The following is a 19795-nucleotide window of genomic DNA, read 5'->3' as shown; positions in this document are numbered from 1 at the left end:
CCATGTACGTGAAAGTCATGAGCTCTTGATTCCTACAATATCATGCATTGATAACCACATATCCTCTGTCCTCATACTGCAGCATTATTCACAACTGACGAATTCGCCATCTGTGTTGCATGCGCTTCATACTCGACATGGTCAACCATCGCGGTTCCAGCAACTTTACCATCGAATTTGGTGAGAGCTTCACCATGCGCCATATCGCGCTCGAAAATAGCGCCGACTTTGCGCGCCTCGCGATCGCGGAAAACCCAGATAGTTCGGTCTTTCGAGAAGAGGAAATCTACCTCCTCGAGCGTTTTCTGTGCAGTTTCCTTTGTGGTTGTTAGCATTGTGGTTCCGAACGAATGGGTTAGGGATGCCTCTTACTGGGTAGAAGAAGAACACCACGATTGCCATGGTAAAGCAAAGGGTCATGAAGACCATGTATAGTTTCCATCTGGGGGTGACTTGTCAGTTTCTTCTCGCTCTGTGACACATGAAAGGTGCAAGGTAACGTACGAGATCTTATTCATCGCAGTCGGGATATAAAGCGCGAACCAGAAGTTCTATCATCATCAGCGACTGTTCACGCCTCAGTTCGAAAGCTGGATACTTACAACAAACCAATTAGTCGCTGAAGTCATGGATGTTCCACGACCACGCGAGCCTGTGGTGAACAGCTCTGGGGGATAAACCCAAGCCACGCAAGCCCATGTCAGGGCGAAGGTCATGACATAGACATATACAAATGCAATAGTCGCATTTGAGGCAGATTTGCTGGCGAAGTCGAAGTTTGTCTTTTGGGTGACAGGGTTGAAAATTGGGTTTCCTGATTCCATGTTAGCTTTGTTGTGCGGAAGATGCGAATCGAGACGCACCTTTTGTTTTCATTATTGTTCCAATAAGCATCATTGAGATTCCCATTCCCACGCCACCGATGACCATCGGAGTTCGACGGCCCCAGGTATCCATCCAGTACATGTTGGGCCATGTGAAGACGTTCAGAACGACGCCCTGGATTCCGTTGGCGAGAAGGGAGGCTTGGGTTCCGCTGATGCCGGCTTGTTGGAAGAGGAAGACGGCGTAGTACATGATCCTGAAAAGAGTCAGCTCAAAGTTAGCACATTTCCTTTTCGTAGATATGACAGTAGCAAGAGGTGGTTGGACTCACACATTAACGCCGGTAACTTGTTGCCAAAATTGCTACAAGAAAGTCAGAACTACCCTCAGGGCATTCAATCTTCAGACTTACCACTCCGATTCCAAGCCATGTACGACGGCGGTCACGACCAACAAGCAACTCGAGGTATCCCGGAGGCGGATTCTGTTTCTCCCACTGAATCTTCGATTCGATTTCGGCTAGCTCTGCCTGGACGAACGGATCGTTGATATCTCCGTTAGAGTGCATCTGAGCAAGAGCTTTCAATGCCTTCTCGTGCTCGTCGCGCTGAGCTAGCCAGCGAGGTGACTCGGGCATAAAATACATCGTCAAGTGGAGGGTAACGGTGGGGATCATTTGGAGACCGAGTGCCAGGCGCCAAGAGGCATCTCCACTAAGGTAGCTGGAGCCGTATTGGATCCAGAAGGCGACGAGGATTCCCAAGTTGATACAGCATTGTTGGAGGGAGACAATGCGGCCGCGGATTCTATAAAGAATGGAGTTAGACTTTTGGAGATAGGAGTGTGTTTAAGTTGGTGTACTCACTGTGGAGGAGAAATTTCACTTTGGTAGAGGGGAACCTGCATTGGAAGCAGTTTGTTAATGTCTCGCCAGATCGAAATTTCGGTGTCCTGCACTCACCATCATTGCCAAGCACCCGTTGCCTAGACCATTGATGACCCGACCAGCGACAAGAGCAGTGACATTATTCGCAGCCGTCGAGATAGCGACACCAATCGTGAAGATCAAAGATCCCAACAGGATAGTCTTTCGACGACCCAGTCGATCAGCTAGCAGCGCACCCGTTAGAAGCGACCCAGCAAAAGAACCCGCCTGAATCGACGCCGTAATTCCACCCTGCAGGAAATCGCCTGGGTGGTTCATGTAAGAAAGAAACTGTGGCATTGCAAGAATACCACTCATTGAACCAGTATCCTACACTCGTCAGGAAAATAACTTCAAAAATTGATCGTAAAGACATACATAACCAAATGCCACGCCACCCGTGCATGGCGCAAGACCGTAAATGTATGGTTTCTGCTTTCAAGTTAGACATGTTTAGAATCATTGCGCGTTCGAACTCACCCACGCGCCGCCCATTATGAATCAGGTTCACGCTGAATGAATTGCGACGACGGCTAACTCATGACGAGCTATCCGGAGTATTTATTCAACTCCTTGGATGTTGACGGCCGCGGATATTTTGCGGGTAATTTCAACCCCTCATGGGAGTGGATCCAATGAGCAAATATCCGGGGGACCCAGGTCCACATCCTGAAGCTTTGCGGGATTGCGGAGGAACGCTGTTAAGAAACGGGTATGCCGTGGTGGCCTCTTCAGGAGTCCACTCTGGGTGTCGTTTTTGGAGCTGGTCGGCTGCTGTCCCGGTGCGAGCAATACTAGTAGTTGCCACTAGTAGGATACCCCGGCGCGTTGACAGTCTGGCATTGTGAGAACCTTCAGGGGGGAACAAAATTGTGAGCTCCCACTGTGTTATGACATCGTTGATGGCAAGTGAAGTCGGTTGCTCAGCCGGGCGGCTTCAATTCATCAATTTGCTGGACATCGTATGTCCTCGCAATCTCGGGTCTCGCAAAATTGAACCAATTCTCGATCTCGATTCGAAATGGATATCATCGCGTCTTCCGTCAGGTTCGGGGTCCACCATGGCATTCGTGACCTTCTGTTATTGTTGGCAATGAGGAAAGGAGCACGAAGTACGAGGCACGATATATGACGCTGACGAAGAAGAGAAGCTCTGTCATCTAAGGTTGACTGGTGGGCTGTCACATGACCGGTTATACGCTTTGAGGCCTCCCAAATGCTTCCACACGCTTCCACACCTTGTGTCTCCTCTTCCTGTATCTTCACACCCTACGCTGGATTTGGGGTAATATGGCCATCGACAATGATGAGTAGGCTCGAAAGGATGCGCAGGAAAAGAATACTTGATTTTTGTGAACTTGATCAACCAAGCATAACAAAAACAAAAACTGACAGGAATTTCGCAAAGAAGGGCCTGCAGGGTTCAACACCGTATCAATCGGTTCCTAAATGACCTGGGCCCTGGCTGCCTGAGGCTTCTAGGCGACCCTCGCTGTACTTGCCCAGCTCGACCAGTTGAAATGCTCATGAAAACTGCAGGCTTTTGAGCCAGTACCTTGCTTCTGACCATCTATCATACGACAAAAACTGAATTTGTACCAATCGGAATGAGATATCCTGAGCCGATGAGGAACCAACTCCACCAATGGTATTCCATATTGAGCCGAGTCAGATGATCGGGACAAGATCGCATTGACTACTCACAAGCTGTGAATGTATTCCTTTTCGGGATCCCTCGAAAGTGAAACCTTCTTACACGGGCCGGTCTTGATGCGAAAACTTCACAATTCTTGGACCATATTCCATCTTCCTGATGTTCTGAGCCTTTGTGAAGAAGTTTCTCAGGGCTACTGCAGACCTTCGAATATGTGAATCTTGTCCCCGGGGGTCAGAGGGTGCTCACAAGCTTGAGGTCGGCCGGTATCAGGTGAAACCTCGACACCGGGTAACGGCGTGATAGCCCCGAGCAAGGAATCCTACCCTGCGGTCGTGATACTAGTGTGTCTGGAATCGATTAAGTAAACCGACCGTTTCGGCGTCCGATTTATGGTAGCGCCCCGCGAAAATACAAACGGAATTACACAAAGAAGCTAATACATACCCTCACCCAGCTAGGGATGTGATTTCTCGTTCCTGCATTGGCCTCGATATGGCGAAAGAACAGTGATTGCTTCCAGGCTTATCAGGGGCAACCCAATTTCCTGGATCCATGATTTGAAGCGAGTAGTGAACGCTTGGTACGGCCAAAGTCAAGATTATATCCTTATCTGGACGGATTGAAGTTTGCTACACCGCTAGAACAATCAATGAATCTTCTCTCTTTGATTTCCCTCCATATGCCACGTGGATCGGCACGGAATACCAGGGAACCGTTTTGAGCACAATGTTTGTCGATAAGGCGGCGGCTGCTCGGTGGCTGGGAGTCGCGAGTCCTCGTGACCCGGTCATGTCGATTCCTTCCGTGACCGGTCCGTGTTTCGTTCATTGGCGCGATAGACACCCTCCAGGGCATGTAGAGTTAGTTCTCTGGTGGTCAAATGGAAGCTGGTTGCCATCAGAGAATACTCATTCGTGGATGGAGTCACCCAATTGGCATCCAATGAAGTCTGTCATGTCAATGCGCCCCGTGCCGGTAGGCGGTTCTAAACAGTCCATGTCATTGTCGGATGTTCCATGTCGAATGTTCCAGAGACATTGCCAACTCCATCAAGGAAGATGGGTCTGTGACTAACAGATGGGTCGGCAGCGTCATGTATGACGGTTGGCTGTCCTGGTTCTCTGCCACCTCCTTGCAGGCCCTTCCCCAGACATCCGGCTGCGAGCCGCGACCCCAGCCAGTGTAATAATGACAAACATTGCCCGTTTCGGTATCTCTAAACAGGCCGAGTGGGACGGTGGCCTCGATCGACCCGGGGGGTAGGGCGCGGCTGCTCTATCTCGGTCGTTCTAGATGGAATTGGCACCCTGCCCCCACCAATGACGAGCGCTGCTCGGCATGATATCAGCTCTGACCTGGATGAAAGAGCGCCAATATGAAGGCCGGGGGAGCTCAAGTGGAGAGGGCTTGCCACACGCCGGGCCGGGCTAAGCCAGTTCGAGTAAAGAGCGGCCGATAACCTCGACGCCATTCGGTGTTGCCAATGATCGACCGATCACCTGACCGGTACTTGGGTATATCTCCCGTTGTCAGCCCTGGACAGCGCCGCCAACCTGGCCAGCTGACGCTAGGCAAGCCGGCTGCCAGAGTTCGAGCACCGTCCAAGACCGTCTCAGACCGTCCAAGATATCGGATGGGGCGTTGCGAATGCCGTGTCGACCTGGTCCGGGTCGCTGGCGACCATGGTTATATAGAAGCTGCTATCTTCACGTTCAATTGTAGTTCATCAGCATCCAGAGCAAAGATCAATCAAAAGCATCAAAGCTTCTCTCCCCCATACTTCTAAAATCCACAACAAAATGTCCTTCCTAAGGAATTTCTTTGGCACCTCTGCCACCCCAGTCCAGGAGGAGACCAAGGAGGGCAAGACTCCCGTCCGCGCCCTCCCCGCCTCCTGGTACACCTCCCAGGCCATGTACGAGCTCGAGCGCCGCGCCATCTTCTCGCGCAAATGGCTACTCACCACACACAAGGCTCGCGTCCCCAACGCGGGTGACTGGGTCCGATACGACGCCGCCGGCTACGAGTTTGTTGTCGCCAAAGACCACCAGGGCGAGATCAAGGCATTCCTCAGCGAGGATCTGTCGCCCGCTCACGTCCATCTCGATCGCAACGGTTTCGTCTGGGTGAACCTGGACTCCTCCGAGACCCCCGAAGTGGCCTGGAAGGATGACTTCGAGGGCGTGGATGAGCAGCCTCGATTCCAATACTACAACTTTGACAACTACAACTTCGACCACACCTGGGATATGGAGGGTGATTTCAACTGGAAGATTCTCGCCGACAACTACAACGAGTGCTACCACTGCCAGGTCGCTCACCCCGACATTCCCACCATCGCCGATCTCAATTCCTACTACGTGAAGACCAAGGACGGCCACATCCAACACTATGGTGCCCCCCGCGAAGACCAGATCGCCAAGGGCTTCCGCATTGCTACCACCTACTTCTGGCCCAACGCATCCTTCAACGTCAGCCCCAACTTCTTCTTCATGCAGCGATTCACCCCCACAAGCCCGACCAAGTGTGTCATGCGCTACGAAGTCTACCGCCACAAGGACGCAACCGACGAGGCCTTCAACTTGATCAGCGACATGTACAAGCGCATCATGTCCGAAGACAAGTACCTCTGCATCCACTCGCAGAAGAACCTGAACGCCGGTGTCTTCGTCAACGGCCTGCTCCATCCCGAGATGGAGCTCGGCCCGCTTCACTTCCAGAAGACGGTCCGCGATGTGGTCATGGAGCACCGCAAGAAGGAGGAAAATGTCGGCCGCGAGATCTGGCCCGCCGCCGAGCGCAGGCCGCAAGAGACCGTCGCCGAGGAGCCAATTGCCTTCCGCACGGGCACCGAAACTTACATGAGCGAGAAGGATGACTTGAATGTCACCGTGACTCCGCTTGTCTCTGTTTAAAGATTTGGACACCTGGAGGATTATAATGATGGATACGACTACCCCCCGCTTCACCTGTGATATATATATGGCATTGCATTTCTTTCTAGAACTGCTTGGATTATTTACTAGATTTTAGTTTGCTTGAGCGATTTTTGATCATGACAGAATGGATTTGATTCTACATCTCTTTAATTTTTTTTTTATCTTTTCAAGATGTTTCGAATAGTTGTAAACCTGATTTATATCACTCGCAGGGAGATGGGGGGATGATGCCGATGCCGAGCCCGTACAATGACGAAACGAAATGAATTGCATTTAAACATGCATACTCCGAATAATAGAATTGAGCACATTTCAAGGTAGCGTGGCTTGGCACATCGATTGGCACGGGTGAATTCAGCTCGCAGTGTCAAGCAGAAACACGGAGAAATGGGCCCGTTCTGGGGGGAAATAGTTCCGTCTCGGCGGGTCCAGGATGCGCCGTCAACACCTAATGACCCAGGCATCAACTTTATTTACCCGCGATGCAGCGCCTTCTTCTTCAACTGTTCCCCCACCACACTTCAGGCTATTTTGCCCAGAAGCTCATTAAAATCGAAATTTTCTTCCTCGTCATTTTCCTGTCTTCTCAACACCACCCTTCGAGAATAGCGACAGGATGAGCCTGCCTCTGATCCTCCCGCCCATCATTCTAGGCGGTGCCGGCTTTAGCCATCAAGTTTATCGGAATCCCAACGCAGCCCAGGCACTACAAGTTCTCAAACGCGCATTAGAACTCGGGCTACGAGCTATCGACACATCAGCATACTACCATCCCTCAGAAATTCTCCTCGGCGAAGCGCTCTCCCACCCAGACATCACCAATCTCTACACACGCGACCAATATGTCCTCATGACCAAAGTCGGGCGCATCGCCGCCGACAAATTCGACTATTCTCCCACCTGGGTCAGAAGCTCGGTATTTCGATCATTGCAGCGACTGCGAACTGACTATCTCGACGTCGTTTTCTGCCATGATGTCGAATTCGTCCCTGAGGACGAAGTCATCGAAGCTGTCGGCGTGCTCTTCCAGATGGCTGGAGAAGGCCATATCAGACATGTCGGTATATCGGGGTATCGCACCGATATCCTCATGCGCCTTGCCCATCGCGTCCGAGAAGAATTCTCCCGGCCTCTGGACATTGCACAAAATTGGGCTCAGTTGACGTTACAAAATGATGGACTTGCGGAAGATCTGGATGAGTTCAAGAAGGCGGGCGTCTCATGCATCTGCAGCTCAAGTCCATTGGCCATTGGTCTACTCCGCACGAATGGTGTACCTGTCGGAGACTTGGGCGACTTTCATCCAGCGCCGCAGGGGCTACGAATCGCGTCGAAGCTGGCGGCTGATTATGTTGCGGCGAAAGGGGACGATCTTGCTGCACTCGCACTACGTTATTCTATCCGTCGTGCGCAATCTTTGTCGAGTCCTGATTTTCGCGTGACGACGATTATGGGGATCACGACTATTGCGGAGCTGGAAGATAACCTCGCGACGGCAAGACAGGTCCTTCCAGTCACTGAGTCACAGTGGCGCTGGGTTGCAGAAGCTGGCCCCTCTACAGATGCTGTTTCAAGTCAGGTCAAGAAGGATGAAGAGTTGAGTGCGGGTGTGAAGGACATTTTGGGCCCTTGGTATGGATATTGTTTTCCCAGTCCAGGAGACGGCTGGGACGTGGCTACTAAAATGCCCGTCCCATCGAGGATTTGATGGCGTACTTCTTGTTCATAGCATACAAACCTCCTTTTATAGAATTTTGAGCATTTATGGAGCATCAATAATTACATTTCCCTACATTTCCCCTAAGCAATCAATCGGCGCAATTCCGATTATACCTGACCGTGCGTCTTTCATATTGAACGCGGAGTTAGTACTACTGTAGTACCTGCAGATCCGACCGCACTAGCACTATTTCGAAATACCCGAGCAAAAAGTCCGACACCTCCCCGCCATCTCGTTGCACTATGTACTCTCGTCCGTGTCGGGCAAGGGCCCCTGAGCTGAACTCCACACCTCCCCCGCATTTCCATCTCCACATCCACTGCTCCTCCTTTTTTTCCGCAATGACTCGGATTTCGGCCAATATGCCCCGTCGGAATCAATCGCGAGTTCTACGGGCCTGCGATGCCTGTACGCATTCTAAACAGCGATGCGACGGAGAGCGGCCATGGTGAGAACCTCGTGTCCCTTGGAAGCTGCGTTCTGGAAGCTAAAAACTGCATGAAGCCGTCGATGTGCAGGTACATCACCCTTCGCGAACACACAGATCGAACCGAGTCGTCTTACAATGTATACTAGAGCGCAAAGAGCCCTGTCACTATATCAAAGTCGTTCGTAAGCGCGGTCGTCGGCCGCGCTCCGACTCGACGCGGGAAACGAATCGCGAAGATGGAGGCTTGTTTACGAAAAGTTCTCCGCAGGGCCTGGCGAAAAGTCCGGATAGCACGATAGTATCTAGCAGCACGTCTGTTCCGGAAGCTCCAGAAATTGCAGATGTTCAGGAGCGTCGACCGTCTGACTTAAGTCCTACCACTCATGATGCGTCGCAGCTCAGGAGTCCAGCTGGGGATGCAGCATTCCCAACAATTCATGCCTCGTTCTCGCCATCGGAGAATCCCTTGAATTCTTCCTTTTCAAGCTCAATGATTGGCTCTCAGCTAGGGACGGACCATGCAACAATGACACCCGGTCAGGTAAGTTCGTCTGGTGTTCATCACTCCCGCAGGACAATATACTTTCGTATGTTGGCGATCAGGAAGCCTAACTTCGTTTTATGCAGGTGTCGATTGACTCTGGAGCCTCCCTACCTGCCGTTCACCAGCCCCTCTTCGACGTCTCCAATACTCTCCCCGACACTCTTTCGACGCGAAAGCCATGCCGCTGTTTGGAATCAATACTGCCGTCCTTGAAGGGAATTTTGACGCCCGATGAAGCATCAGAAATGCTTGAGGTATACTTCAATGATGAGCATAGTTCGTTTTTCAAGTCTACGTCACCATATATGCTAGCGCATGTCTTGCATCCCTCTTCTGTTCTCCACCCTACGCATACCCGCCCACACTCTCCTGCTCTTTTGGCTGTGATACTGTTTTGTGCGGCACAGACAGCGGATATGAAGATTTTCGACCCTCCCGGTGCACGAGAACGCACAAGCATCGACCTTTACCGTCTCTCACTTGACCTTCTCCAGTCCGAAGATCCAGACAATTTTTTCCGGACTTCAGGTTTGTCGTCCACAGCTCCTTGCGTTCCATGGCCGTTACTAATGTTCTTTGTAGATGGCTGGCAATTCCATCCGCACCCCAGCGGCATCCCCCCGAGCATCGACCGACAACCATCCGGAAAAACATTACTTCCCAAACAACTCGGGTCAACGGACACCATTCTCGCTGTCGCAATATTGACGATCACGATATCTGGAGGGCACTACAAGGCAGACTCGCTCAAATGGCGAGATAAGCTCGCACGATTAGTGAGAGCCAGTGGGCTGAGTATGGAGGATCAGGACATTGACTTGGGCCCCGTTTTCTGCGGTCTCTACAATGGCGACGCCACCTTCCGGCGATGGGTGATTGCAAAAGAGGAACGCCGGCGTCTCTTTTGGTTGATCTACTGTCTGGACAGACACTTAGCCCTCTCTTTCAATACGCGATTGAGTATTCCGGAAGGTACATTCTGTGTTCGGACACCCTTGCCAGAGAATCTGTGGCAATCTCTCGACATAATGGATCTAAACAACATCCCTGCTAGTCCGATCGGTCCCCCGTTTCAGATATCAGGGTGTGGATTCTTCGAATATTTCTTACCTCTCGCTAATGTGTTGGGCCATATTATCGACCTGCATCACTATCGAAGCCATCCCACCGTCGGTGCAATCATCTCTCATGAGGCTATCCGTCGCGTCGAAGCAATGATCTCTCAGCGTGAGCAGGAACTAATGGACTTGGAGAGCCAAATGGGTGTTCATTTTCCCGACAAATCACAGGTCCAACCCTTTCCCGGTGAAAATACCGTAGTTTCCTCGCAGGGCGTGCAGACCTACAGTACCCCTTCGAATGCGGCATCCACAAAATCAAAACTACCGCTGGTAAAGGCTTATAGCACGTACTTGCTACACGTCTTTTACATCCTGCTCCACGGAAAATGGGATCCCATCTCAATGATTGAGGACAATGATGACTGGATTACGTCGGACAGCTTTCTGACATGCGCCTCTCATGCACTCAGTGCCACAGGGGTAGTCTCCCAGATCCTGACTCTGGACCCCGAAATGGTCTTCATGCCGTACCTTTTCGGAATATATCTTCTGCAAGGTAGTTTCATTCTCCTTCTCTTTGTGGATCGCATGCCGGAGCTTGGCCCGAACCGTTCTGTGGAAGAAGTCTGCGAAACAATCATTCGTGCGCACGAGGTCAGCGTCGTGACCTTGGACACTACTTTTCAGGTATGCAAATCCTAGAGAGAAAACCAATGTTCATCACTGACAAAACAAAACAGAAAAACTTCCGCAAAGTCTTCCGATCGATGCTCTACGATGCTCAGCAGGCTGTTCCACATTCTTGGGACGAGCACAAGGCGCGACGGAGGGAGCTTCTTTCTCTCTATCGCTGGACACCTACTGCGCACGGGCTTGCGTACTAGGAGGGCTACTATCTACACATCATTCCTATTATGGTCACACAACTCACTCAGCATCAGAATATTCATTGGGATGTCTGCATGCTCTCACACAGCGACATCCGAGCCTTCCACGTTGACTAGCCTCAGCGGTTTCGATCGCTTATTCACAGTCGCCTTATGAACAACACCACTGTCATCCCAAGAAAAGTCAATGCTTCCTCCTCCGCGCAGCTGAAGGCCGCGAACCGAGCCTCCACTCCACGAGCTAGGTATCGCAGGTCCCAAGAGCACCGTGTGTATGCTATCATCATCATGGAATTGAGGCAAATCGCGAATCAAAATGGCAGTGAAGGCAGCAACAAATCCAAAGTTCGCATCGATTTGGAACGGAGCATTGTGTCCAGAATACTGCGACAACCCATTTTCGGCCATATTTTCCGAGATGCTGTATCTCAATTCGAAATTTGCTCGCTCTGTATTGTTAAGATGGGCCCAGCATGCCGACCGCCACACCTTCGCCCAGCCCGGGTTGTCTTCGGTATTCTTTCCATCTCCGCGAGACCAGAGCATTTTCTCCACGGCCTTTGTGACTCGGCTGTCGGCATTTTGAGAAACGCTGTACCCAGGGTACCATCCAGTGAGGCCGCTCAAATGACGATGCGTATCATTTTTGATGTCAATATCGCGCTTCCATTCCTGCAACTGTCCCCAGGATCCAATGTGTATCCCTCTATCCAGGCGATCCAAGGTTCGGTTCACTTGTTGGCGAAAGTCCTCGTCGTCATCACCAGCCAGAGACCACGTCGCAAGAATCCGATCAAAGAGCTCAAAGATTTGCTGTTGATGATTCGAGCAGCCGAAAGTCGTCGGCCCATGCTCAGGTGAATTGCACGGATTCACAACCAACATTCTATCATTGAAATATCGATCCTCCTGAAGCTGCGAGAGCCAAAATGACGTTGCACCCTTGAGAATCGGATATCCCTGCCTCCGGTACCACTCCTCATCACCGGAATATTCTAACCAGCTCGGAATATGCAGCGCCATCCAAGTACCCGCGAGAGGATAATTGGCCCAGGTCGCTTCATTTTTCATTCCGGTATACCCAAAGATGTTGATTTCGTCATGCACAACCCACGATCCATTTAGCGCCCCGTATAGCAGACGCGCGGTCTCTTGGCCGTATGGCACCCATGTTTGCTCAATATAGTCCCAAAGTGGCTGTTGCAAGGATCCCAGGCCGACCTGTGGTGCGGCCCAGTAGTTCATTTGCAGATTGATATTTGCGTGGTAGTCGGCGCTCCAAGCTGGGTTCTGGAGGTCGGCCCAGCGACCTTGGAGGTTTGCGGGGAGTGAGTTCTCACGGGATGAAGATATCAAGAGATACCGTCCCAGGTCGACGAAGAGTGACTCTAAGAAAGGGTCTCCCTTGGAGGTGTCGTAGCTTGAGAGGAGGGCGGATGTCTCAATGCGGCTTGAATTTGCGAAGTCTGGCAGCTCCAGCTCAAAGGCTCCGAAAAGTCTCTTATAGTCCTTCTCGTGCTTTTTCAGTATCTGTTGGTAAGAGCTTGATGCTGCTGCGGACACGGCTTTTCTCACTGCTGGGGCCGGATCAATTCCACGAAAGGAGTAGCCAGATGCCTTGTCTCCTTTTGTCGCGTCATAGTCCGTCCCAGCGCCGAAAACTACTGTGATCTCTCTGGCTTTGGCACTGGTCGGCAGCACGAGTTGACCTTCGCTGCAAATCATTCCTCGGGAGCGGACTGGTTGAGCTATTCCAATGAACTGCATACCAGGCTGGGCCAAATGACCCGATATCTCCATCCTGGCATTGGCGCAAGTCGTATTCACGAGAGTCGCGTTGAGAAAATTGTTGTGTAGTCCAAATGTGACTTTGGGCAGTGGCTCGCTCGAGGCAATTAGGTAGACGCAAACATTATCTGGGTGAGAACATAGGGCAGAGACGTTGTAATCTTGCCCATCGCTGGAAAACCGCACAGAGTGAACTCCAGATGCCAAGTCCAAGCCTCGGAAATATGAAGAATAATCTTCAATCCCCTCTATCTCAACAGTCAAATTCGCAAGGGGTGTGTAAGTGCCGTACGAGGATATTGGGCTCAGAAGACCGTCAACATCGCCCTCTCCATCGCGGAAGATTTTATCGCGTATTCCCGGTAAGAAGTGGGACCGATCGTCGGGGGGATTGCCGCCAGAATAACTTTTGTTTTCGAATGGTCCCCCTGTCCAGAGACTGTCTAGGTTGATGGTGATGGTTTCTGATCCTGGGTTTCCGGCAGGCATAAACCCCAGGCGTCCGTTTCCCAGGGGGTATGCCTGCCGCATTATATCAGATGTGCTGGCTGGAGAACTCGACCATAGCCACTTAGCAGCGACTTGATTGCTGGTCGCAAAGAATAACAAAATTTTTAGAAAGTTCATCCTGAAAGATGCCACAATGCACAATTCTGAATCGATGCGGGGGTGTAATCGGTGGCTATGGCTGCACTTATAGCAGAGGCCGATCGGAAAAATGCAACCCTAGACTGCAGATCTATCTTCAAGGCCCAATTCTCCCGCATTTACTTAACATCGGTCCTCGTCGGATCTACGAAAATCTGGGTGACACATAATGATCATGGATGTCGTCGATATTTTCCGTGCGGAATTATGTGATATTGACTTCTATTTTCTATTGTCTATTGTAAAATCAACCGTTTTTTGGGTCAGAGATTCCCAAACTACACATTTTTTCGAGCCAGCAATCTCTTCCATCCGACTAAGAGTAATATACTCTTGAGAACTTGTTCGTTTGTCCTCCAGGCTCTCACAGTCATCAAAGATGATGCATTTATCTTCCTCGTCAAGACCATGATATAATACAAGTAGAATGGAGGGCCTTCCATAAAGGCTTACCCTCTCCATGTTGGCTTGCGAGAATAGCCAAAACGAAATAGATGATTGTCAACATAAATACAATGATAGGCAGCGTCTTCCAGGACCATGCTATAAACACGGGTTTGGTTTACAAAGACTGTGCCAGCCATCGTATGATTGCTCTTTACCCACCACAACTTAGTCATTGAAGCAGCGATATTCACGTATCAAAGGGTCTCGGCAATGCGTGCGGTATTGTCTCTGTTGTCCGAATCATAAAATGCTTCGCCGGATCTATTCCATGTTGCAGTGGCACTCTCATAGCTCCAACTGACGCGGGCTAGTCCCTTAAACTGTCGGTATTCATCCCCCAGCTCTCAAGATTACTGGAATTTTGCCATTGCCAGGTGAAGGTGTCAGTAAGTCGGATCAACCCGTTATGATGTCTCTCACCGTCATCCGCAGACACAATATTCACTGACGCCATGCCATTGACGACAGAAACATCTTAAGCTCTCTTGCACAGGCTAATTCCGCACTCAGTAACCTTCTCAAACCCCGGCTTTGCATCTTCTTCCTAAGATATGCTACTGGGTGTGGCTATTTCAGCATAATACCACACTATCAAGGTACTCTTCTTGTCTCCAATGGCAATTTGCCTGCTAGGAATGGAAAGAAGCTTGTCAGGTGGCTCATACAGAGCTGACTGGAACCGTCTGGCGTATCGGGCGAGTAATTGGAAGACAGCCAGATATTGCACGACATTGTGTGCAATTCTTTCTGGATGGGTTTTGAAGGAGCGACCGCGCAATTATCCAATCTCACTGTAGTTGTCACATCTGCACAACTAGTGCACTAGCCTAGAGACCGAAACAAGGGTCAGGTGCAGTTTTCTGTAGCGCGGGGACTGGATTACAAGCCAAATATTCTGTCCAGACGCCAGCATTGAGGAATTGTAAGCCGTTACCAGTACGATAGCCCCATGTCACAGAGTCTGCACGCACTTGCTTGACAGTGGCACGATACAGCGGACTTGGAGCCTGTCTGGTCGGATGACTCAGAAATTGTTGCATGAATGGATCGAACGCAAGCACGAGAATTATAGTCAGAGCTCCCAGAGAGACCAAAGAGCATGCCTTGCGTTGGTACAAGATGGTAGTAGCCCTGAGAGGTCCACGAGTTGCACTATCAAACGATTACATATCAAACAATCGGTGCTTCTGACGATACCAGACCCATCAGAGCTAACCAATCGATTCGCTGATCACGAAAATCAAAATGACTGCATTTCCGCAAGTACCGAAACTATTGCGTTGAGAGTGATGGCTTTTGGCAGTCTCGGCGCCACTCTGTTATTGTAGACTGCAAAAATGGTGACAATGCCTGCAAAACAGATAGCGCTGAATGCCACAGAGAATATCTCCTAGAACCATGTGTCTAGGTAGAATGCAATGACTAGATCCGTGGACTCGATGGCTGCGTGCGAGAAGGCGAGAGCAGCTTTGGGAGCCCATTTCAATAAACTCATTCCTGGGGCCATTCTTTGGGGCGTTGGGGGGGTGGGGGGGGAGGGGGGGAAAGGAGGTTGCCGGACAGCTCAGGATGTCCATGGTAGATGTACCGGAGCGGTAGACAAATCGACGAAGTGGACATTGAAACGGCGGACCAATTCATAGGCCCAACGCATATCTTGAACTGGCGATACCCCTGATTGTGAGCTCTTATGAGCAGTGCTGTCGGTCTCGCCCCCAACTTGTTGATCGACAGAGCGGCTGAGGCAGCTAAGGCTTGCTCAATCCGTGACAAATCTGCGCCATAAACGCCCCTACACCGTGACGGTGGTGTCGGTGTTTGTTGCTCGTATTAAAACCGCGCCAATCCAAATCGGGATAAGTTGTAAGGAACCCCAATGTAACCTTCGCGAAAGATGAATGTTTTCAATACTAGAAATGTTGGCCAGAATGTAGAAAAATTCTTTCGCGAAAGACATCACATTCAGAGTCAGCAACTACCACCAGTATCTTTTTCGAAATGTCTTCGTCCTACGATGTGCTTGTTACTGGCTCGGCTGGCCACCTCGGCACCGCTCTAATGCTTCAACTTCCTTCTCTGGGCTTCCGGCCCTTGGGAATCGATATTCTCTCTTCGCCAACAACAACACTCGTTGGCTCTGTGAGCGACCGCACTTTTATTGCATCGGTGTTTGACGCCCATCCCATCAAGCATGTTCTCCACGCGGCGACTTTGCATAAACCCCACATTTGCAGCCACAGCAAGGAAGATTTTGTCTCGACCAACATCCTCGGCACTTTGATTCTTCTCGAAGAAGCCTCCAGATTTCAAACTCGGATCGAGAGCTTCGTCTTTTTCAGTACGACCAGCACCTTTGGCAAGGCGCTCAGTCCTAAGCCAGGGTCTCCCGCCGCTTGGATCGATGAATCAGTCGTTCCCATCCCAAAGAACATCTACGGAGTGACAAAAGTTGCAGCTGAGGAAATGTGTGCATTGATGCAGAAGCAAAGTGACCTCCCCGTCCTAGTTCTCCGCACCAGTCGCTTTTTTCCCGAGGAAGATGATGACGAAGACCGTCGCGCAGCCATGAGCGATGAGAATCTAAAGGTTTTAGAGCTGGCTTATCGCAGGGTTGACATTGAGGATATTGTGAGTGCCTCGGTCTGTGCAATGAAAAAAGCCAAGGGTATTCGATGGGGGACGTATATCATCAGTGCCCCGCCACCGTTCCAGAACGATGAACAGACTCTCGAAGCTCTGAATCGGAACCCTGCTGAAATTATCAGCAAGGCATTTCCTGATATAGACGTCGTCTTCAAAGAAAGGGGCTGGAAATATCTTGCGAGAATTGACCGAGTGTATGATTCAAGCAAAGCAGTGAAGGAATTAGGATGGAGCCCAAAATATACATTCCCAGATACAGTGGGGAAGCTGGTTCGAGGTGAAAAATGGAAGAGCGACTTGACGGCATTGGTGGGCAAGAAAGGATATCATGCCGTGAGCACTGGAGTGTATACACGGAGATGAGAGTATAAATGGCATAATCACATGTTGTGGAGGCATAATACAGTATTTTACAATGACTCATTGTACTAGAACATGGAAATAGTTAAACGTGGTAACGTTGAACAGCCGGAAAAGTCCGAGCTGCTACGACCAGTTTTTCGTACAGCCGGTGCTTGGTGAGTGCTAGATATTAAAGCTACAACTTAGTTTAAGAAAATGTGAAACACGCGGAGGAAATGCTGCATGAAGAGCTAACCAGATGCCATCGTTCAATAGAACCATGTCACGTGATCTGCTGACATGTGGTGGGGAAAAAAGAAAAATGCACACAGGGCGATTCGAACGCCCGCCCACTGACGTGGAACAGAATACACTTGTGTAAGCACAAGCAAGAAATCACGTGATATCTTGAGTCTGTCGCCTTAGACCACTCGGCCATATGTGCTGTTTATGTGTGGTAATGTCAGGGTAATGGATTTATGAGTAAGAATTTTGTTATTTCACTTTTTCGGAACTAGATTACCACGTTCATCTACCACACTCCCTCCATCCCATTTTTCACGTACTATTTGGTATTTACCTCGGAGGAAATTGTACTCCGGCTTCTCTCCGCAAGAAGGTTAATTGTCGCTCTGTAAAGCAGCCCTTTAGCCCTCAGCCCACTACTTTGCGTTAGGCGCCAAGGAGCAAGAGGACTCCCTGGTCTCGTAGGTGACTGGGTAAATTATCAGGAATTAATCGGGGTGAATTTATTAATACCCTTCAGGAAGGCCGATGTATGATAATATTCTCGCATTAAACACTTGGGTCATGGCCTTCCTACCGGCCATATGTCTTTTGTCTGCCATCGCTGATACATGGCATCAATCTGCTGCTGGTAGGTCTCCTCCTCTTTCTTTTTGATTATAGTCATTTTCAGCGTTCGCTGAAATGGCAACGCCCGATCGGAAAGCATCACAGTATCTCAAGGAATTTGTATCTCATCGTCGTTCTTGTCGTTGATGGGTCGAATCATTGGATCATAGATACTGTCAACAAACTTGTTTGGATCCTCCACGGCCTTGTGGTAACTAGGTTCAATAATGATATAGGGTACATCACTCTCTTCACCTCCAACCATCACTGAGTTGATTTAATCATGTTGAATGAGGGCGGCCCCAATGTGTGTGGCGTGGAATTTGGCAAGCCAAGATAGTTTTACCATGTCGACATTGCGTCCACGGAAGACCCATCTGATCGAGCCAAACTTATCAACAATCGGCGAGTAAACCTCCGCCGTCTGGATGGAGTCAAGATTTAGACAGGTGTAAAAGGCTCCCTTGAAGGTATCACTTTCCACAATTCGATCGACATGCAGCTCGTACAGATCATCGACAACCATTTCGAATCGAGGCCCAGACTCGGGTATGAAATCGAAGCTATTCCACGTACTCACATCCTCCGGCTCAAATGACAGGTGTGCTCCTCGCACAGTGGATCCTATCACTGGGAACAGGTGAGTATAAGGGGCTAGCATATCGCCAACCGAATGCTCTAACCCTGCGTCTAGCCAGCAAACATATTTCAAGCTTTTGAGGAATTCAAAGTTACCTCTTCCTTGTAAAATTCTTCAATTAGCGAAGGAGGTGTGGTGATACCGTTAACGCCTGTATGTTGGCATATTCGCAAGACTGACTGCCGATCGAAAGGAAACGTCATATTGCGGGGCGGCATTACTGTCGTCATGTCAATGAAGGCAGATGCATTTAGGGAAAATGTAAAGCCACCAAACCATTGAGGAGCACAGTTGGTAAGTGTGCGTGACTTTTGCAGGTGGCGATATGTGACTTTCCTCACCGAATGTCTTTTCAAAGCAATGCTCCAGTCCAAGGTAGACGTAAGTCCGTTTCGAAGATATATGGGCTTCGGAGCAACCTTCTCAAAGAGTCTGAATGGCAATTTCATAGTGCTCTGTCGCCATTGTACATGCCAGTCGTCCCTGACATATGGATGATGCACACGATCTCATTCTTTGCCTTTTCCCAGGTCTCATCATAAGGGTATGCGCAAAGGTCATCGCTATCATGCTCCAACATCCCCTTCGAACAGCAAAGGTCTCTTGCCTCTTTACTGAGATTTCTTGGTCACTTCCTGTGATCCAAGCGCTACATTGTATCTCATCCACTATACTGGTCAGGCCGTCCTGGGTGATGCGTCCGAATCTTCAGAATATTAGCTTGAAGCATAGAGGTGTACTTTTGCGGGGCATGAGGTCCTGACAGTCCGTTTCACTTTTGCTGCTGCAACCATAAGGATATAATATCGCGCATCATTTGGCCCTTGGTACGTGATCGTCTGCCGACCTGGGTGTTTTATCGGAATCATTTCGTCAAGGGAATGGGTCATCTTGTTGATTGCATAGGCGAATTGCTTCTAAGTAATTGTTTTGTATCCTCACTCTTGTTCCCATGAAGTGGTCTCGGCATATAAAAGCCATGGAGAATCGGGAATTGTCTTCGCTTTGGTCTCGATGACCTTGGCCACTTGCCTCGGCTGCATCTTCACTCGGATATCTCGAGAGTAAAAGTTATGATTCTTCTATCGAACCGGATGGTAACTAATGAAGAAACATTTCGATTATTCTGGCCGGCTGAAGGCATCACTTAAATGTCTAATGTCTCCACACGGTGCCCAGCTGTCAGGCGTTCAAAGCGTTCAAGGCGTTCTGTGCTTTGATGTAAGCTTCCCGTTCTGATCCTATTGCCCAATCACTGTAGAGATCCAGGTACTGTCGGCAGCTCAAAACACTGACACCTTAAACTCAATCCACAAGCGGCTGATAGTACTCGAGTTCACCACGGTCGGCGTTGCAGTTCCATCATACACGAGACCAATACTGCCATGTGACAGTTTGTCCTGGGTTGGACTATTCGGGTTATGGCTCGGTTGGGCGTACTGTA

At 50.0% G+C, this 19795-nt stretch overlaps 7 protein-coding genes across 7 annotated transcripts; 4 read left to right on the top strand and 3 right to left on the bottom strand.

Annotated features, from left to right (window-relative positions):
• Positions 1-71: 71 nt before the first annotated feature.
• Positions 72-2245, bottom strand: N7532_005902 (sugar porter family MFS transporter; the record flags this gene model as incomplete). The annotated part of the gene is made up of 11 exons (XM_056618396.1): positions 72-317; positions 373-442; positions 505-551; positions 603-814; positions 864-1081; positions 1157-1188; positions 1238-1631; positions 1691-1725; positions 1787-2080; positions 2129-2182; positions 2231-2245. 11 exons carry the CDS (start codon positions 2243-2245, stop codon positions 72-74), a joined length of 1617 nt encoding a protein of 538 aa, XP_056474555.1.
• Positions 2246-5206: 2961 nt separating this feature from the next.
• Positions 5207-6322, top strand: N7532_005901 (RHO alpha subunit C-terminal catalytic domain-containing protein; the record flags this gene model as incomplete). The annotated part of the gene is made up of 1 exon (XM_056618395.1): positions 5207-6322. The coding sequence occupies one exon, from the start codon at positions 5207-5209 to the stop codon at positions 6320-6322; it is 1116 nt and encodes a 371-aa protein (XP_056474554.1).
• Positions 6323-6962: 640 nt separating this feature from the next.
• N7532_005900 (uncharacterized protein) lies at positions 6963-8054 on the top strand (the record flags this gene model as incomplete). The annotated part of the gene is made up of 1 exon (XM_056618394.1): positions 6963-8054. The coding sequence occupies one exon, from the start codon at positions 6963-6965 to the stop codon at positions 8052-8054; it is 1092 nt and encodes a 363-aa protein (XP_056474553.1).
• A 968-nt stretch (positions 8055-9022) lies between these two features.
• N7532_005899 (fungal specific transcription factor domain-containing protein) lies at positions 9023-10803 on the top strand (the record flags this gene model as incomplete). Its single annotated transcript, XM_056618393.1, has 2 exons — positions 9023-9037; positions 9124-10803. The coding sequence occupies 2 exons, from the start codon at positions 9023-9025 to the stop codon at positions 10801-10803; spliced, it is 1695 nt and encodes a 564-aa protein (XP_056474552.1).
• A 266-nt stretch (positions 10804-11069) lies between these two features.
• On the bottom strand, positions 11070-13307 carry N7532_005898 (glycoside hydrolase family 95 protein; the record flags this gene model as incomplete). The annotated part of the gene is made up of 1 exon (XM_056618392.1): positions 11070-13307. One exon carries the CDS (start codon positions 13305-13307, stop codon positions 11070-11072), a length of 2238 nt encoding a protein of 745 aa, XP_056474551.1.
• Positions 13308-15869: 2562 nt separating this feature from the next.
• On the top strand, positions 15870-16877 carry N7532_005897 (NAD-dependent epimerase/dehydratase family protein; the record flags this gene model as incomplete). The annotated part of the gene is made up of 1 exon (XM_056618391.1): positions 15870-16877. The coding sequence occupies one exon, from the start codon at positions 15870-15872 to the stop codon at positions 16875-16877; it is 1008 nt and encodes a 335-aa protein (XP_056474550.1).
• A 1111-nt stretch (positions 16878-17988) lies between these two features.
• N7532_005896 (NRPS-like enzyme) lies at positions 17989-18237 on the bottom strand (the record flags this gene model as incomplete). Its single annotated transcript, XM_056618390.1, has 1 exon — positions 17989-18237. The coding sequence occupies one exon, from the start codon at positions 18235-18237 to the stop codon at positions 17989-17991; it is 249 nt and encodes an 82-aa protein (XP_056474549.1).
• Between the last annotated feature and the right edge of the window lie 1558 nt (positions 18238-19795).

The sequence above is a fragment of the Penicillium argentinense genome (assembly GCF_028826775.1).
Source record: "Penicillium argentinense strain IBT 30761 chromosome Unknown utg000005l_segment0_segment0, whole genome shotgun sequence".
Lineage (NCBI taxonomy): Eukaryota > Fungi > Ascomycota > Eurotiomycetes > Eurotiales > Aspergillaceae > Penicillium > Penicillium argentinense.
This window is presented reverse-complemented; position numbering and strand designations above follow the sequence as displayed.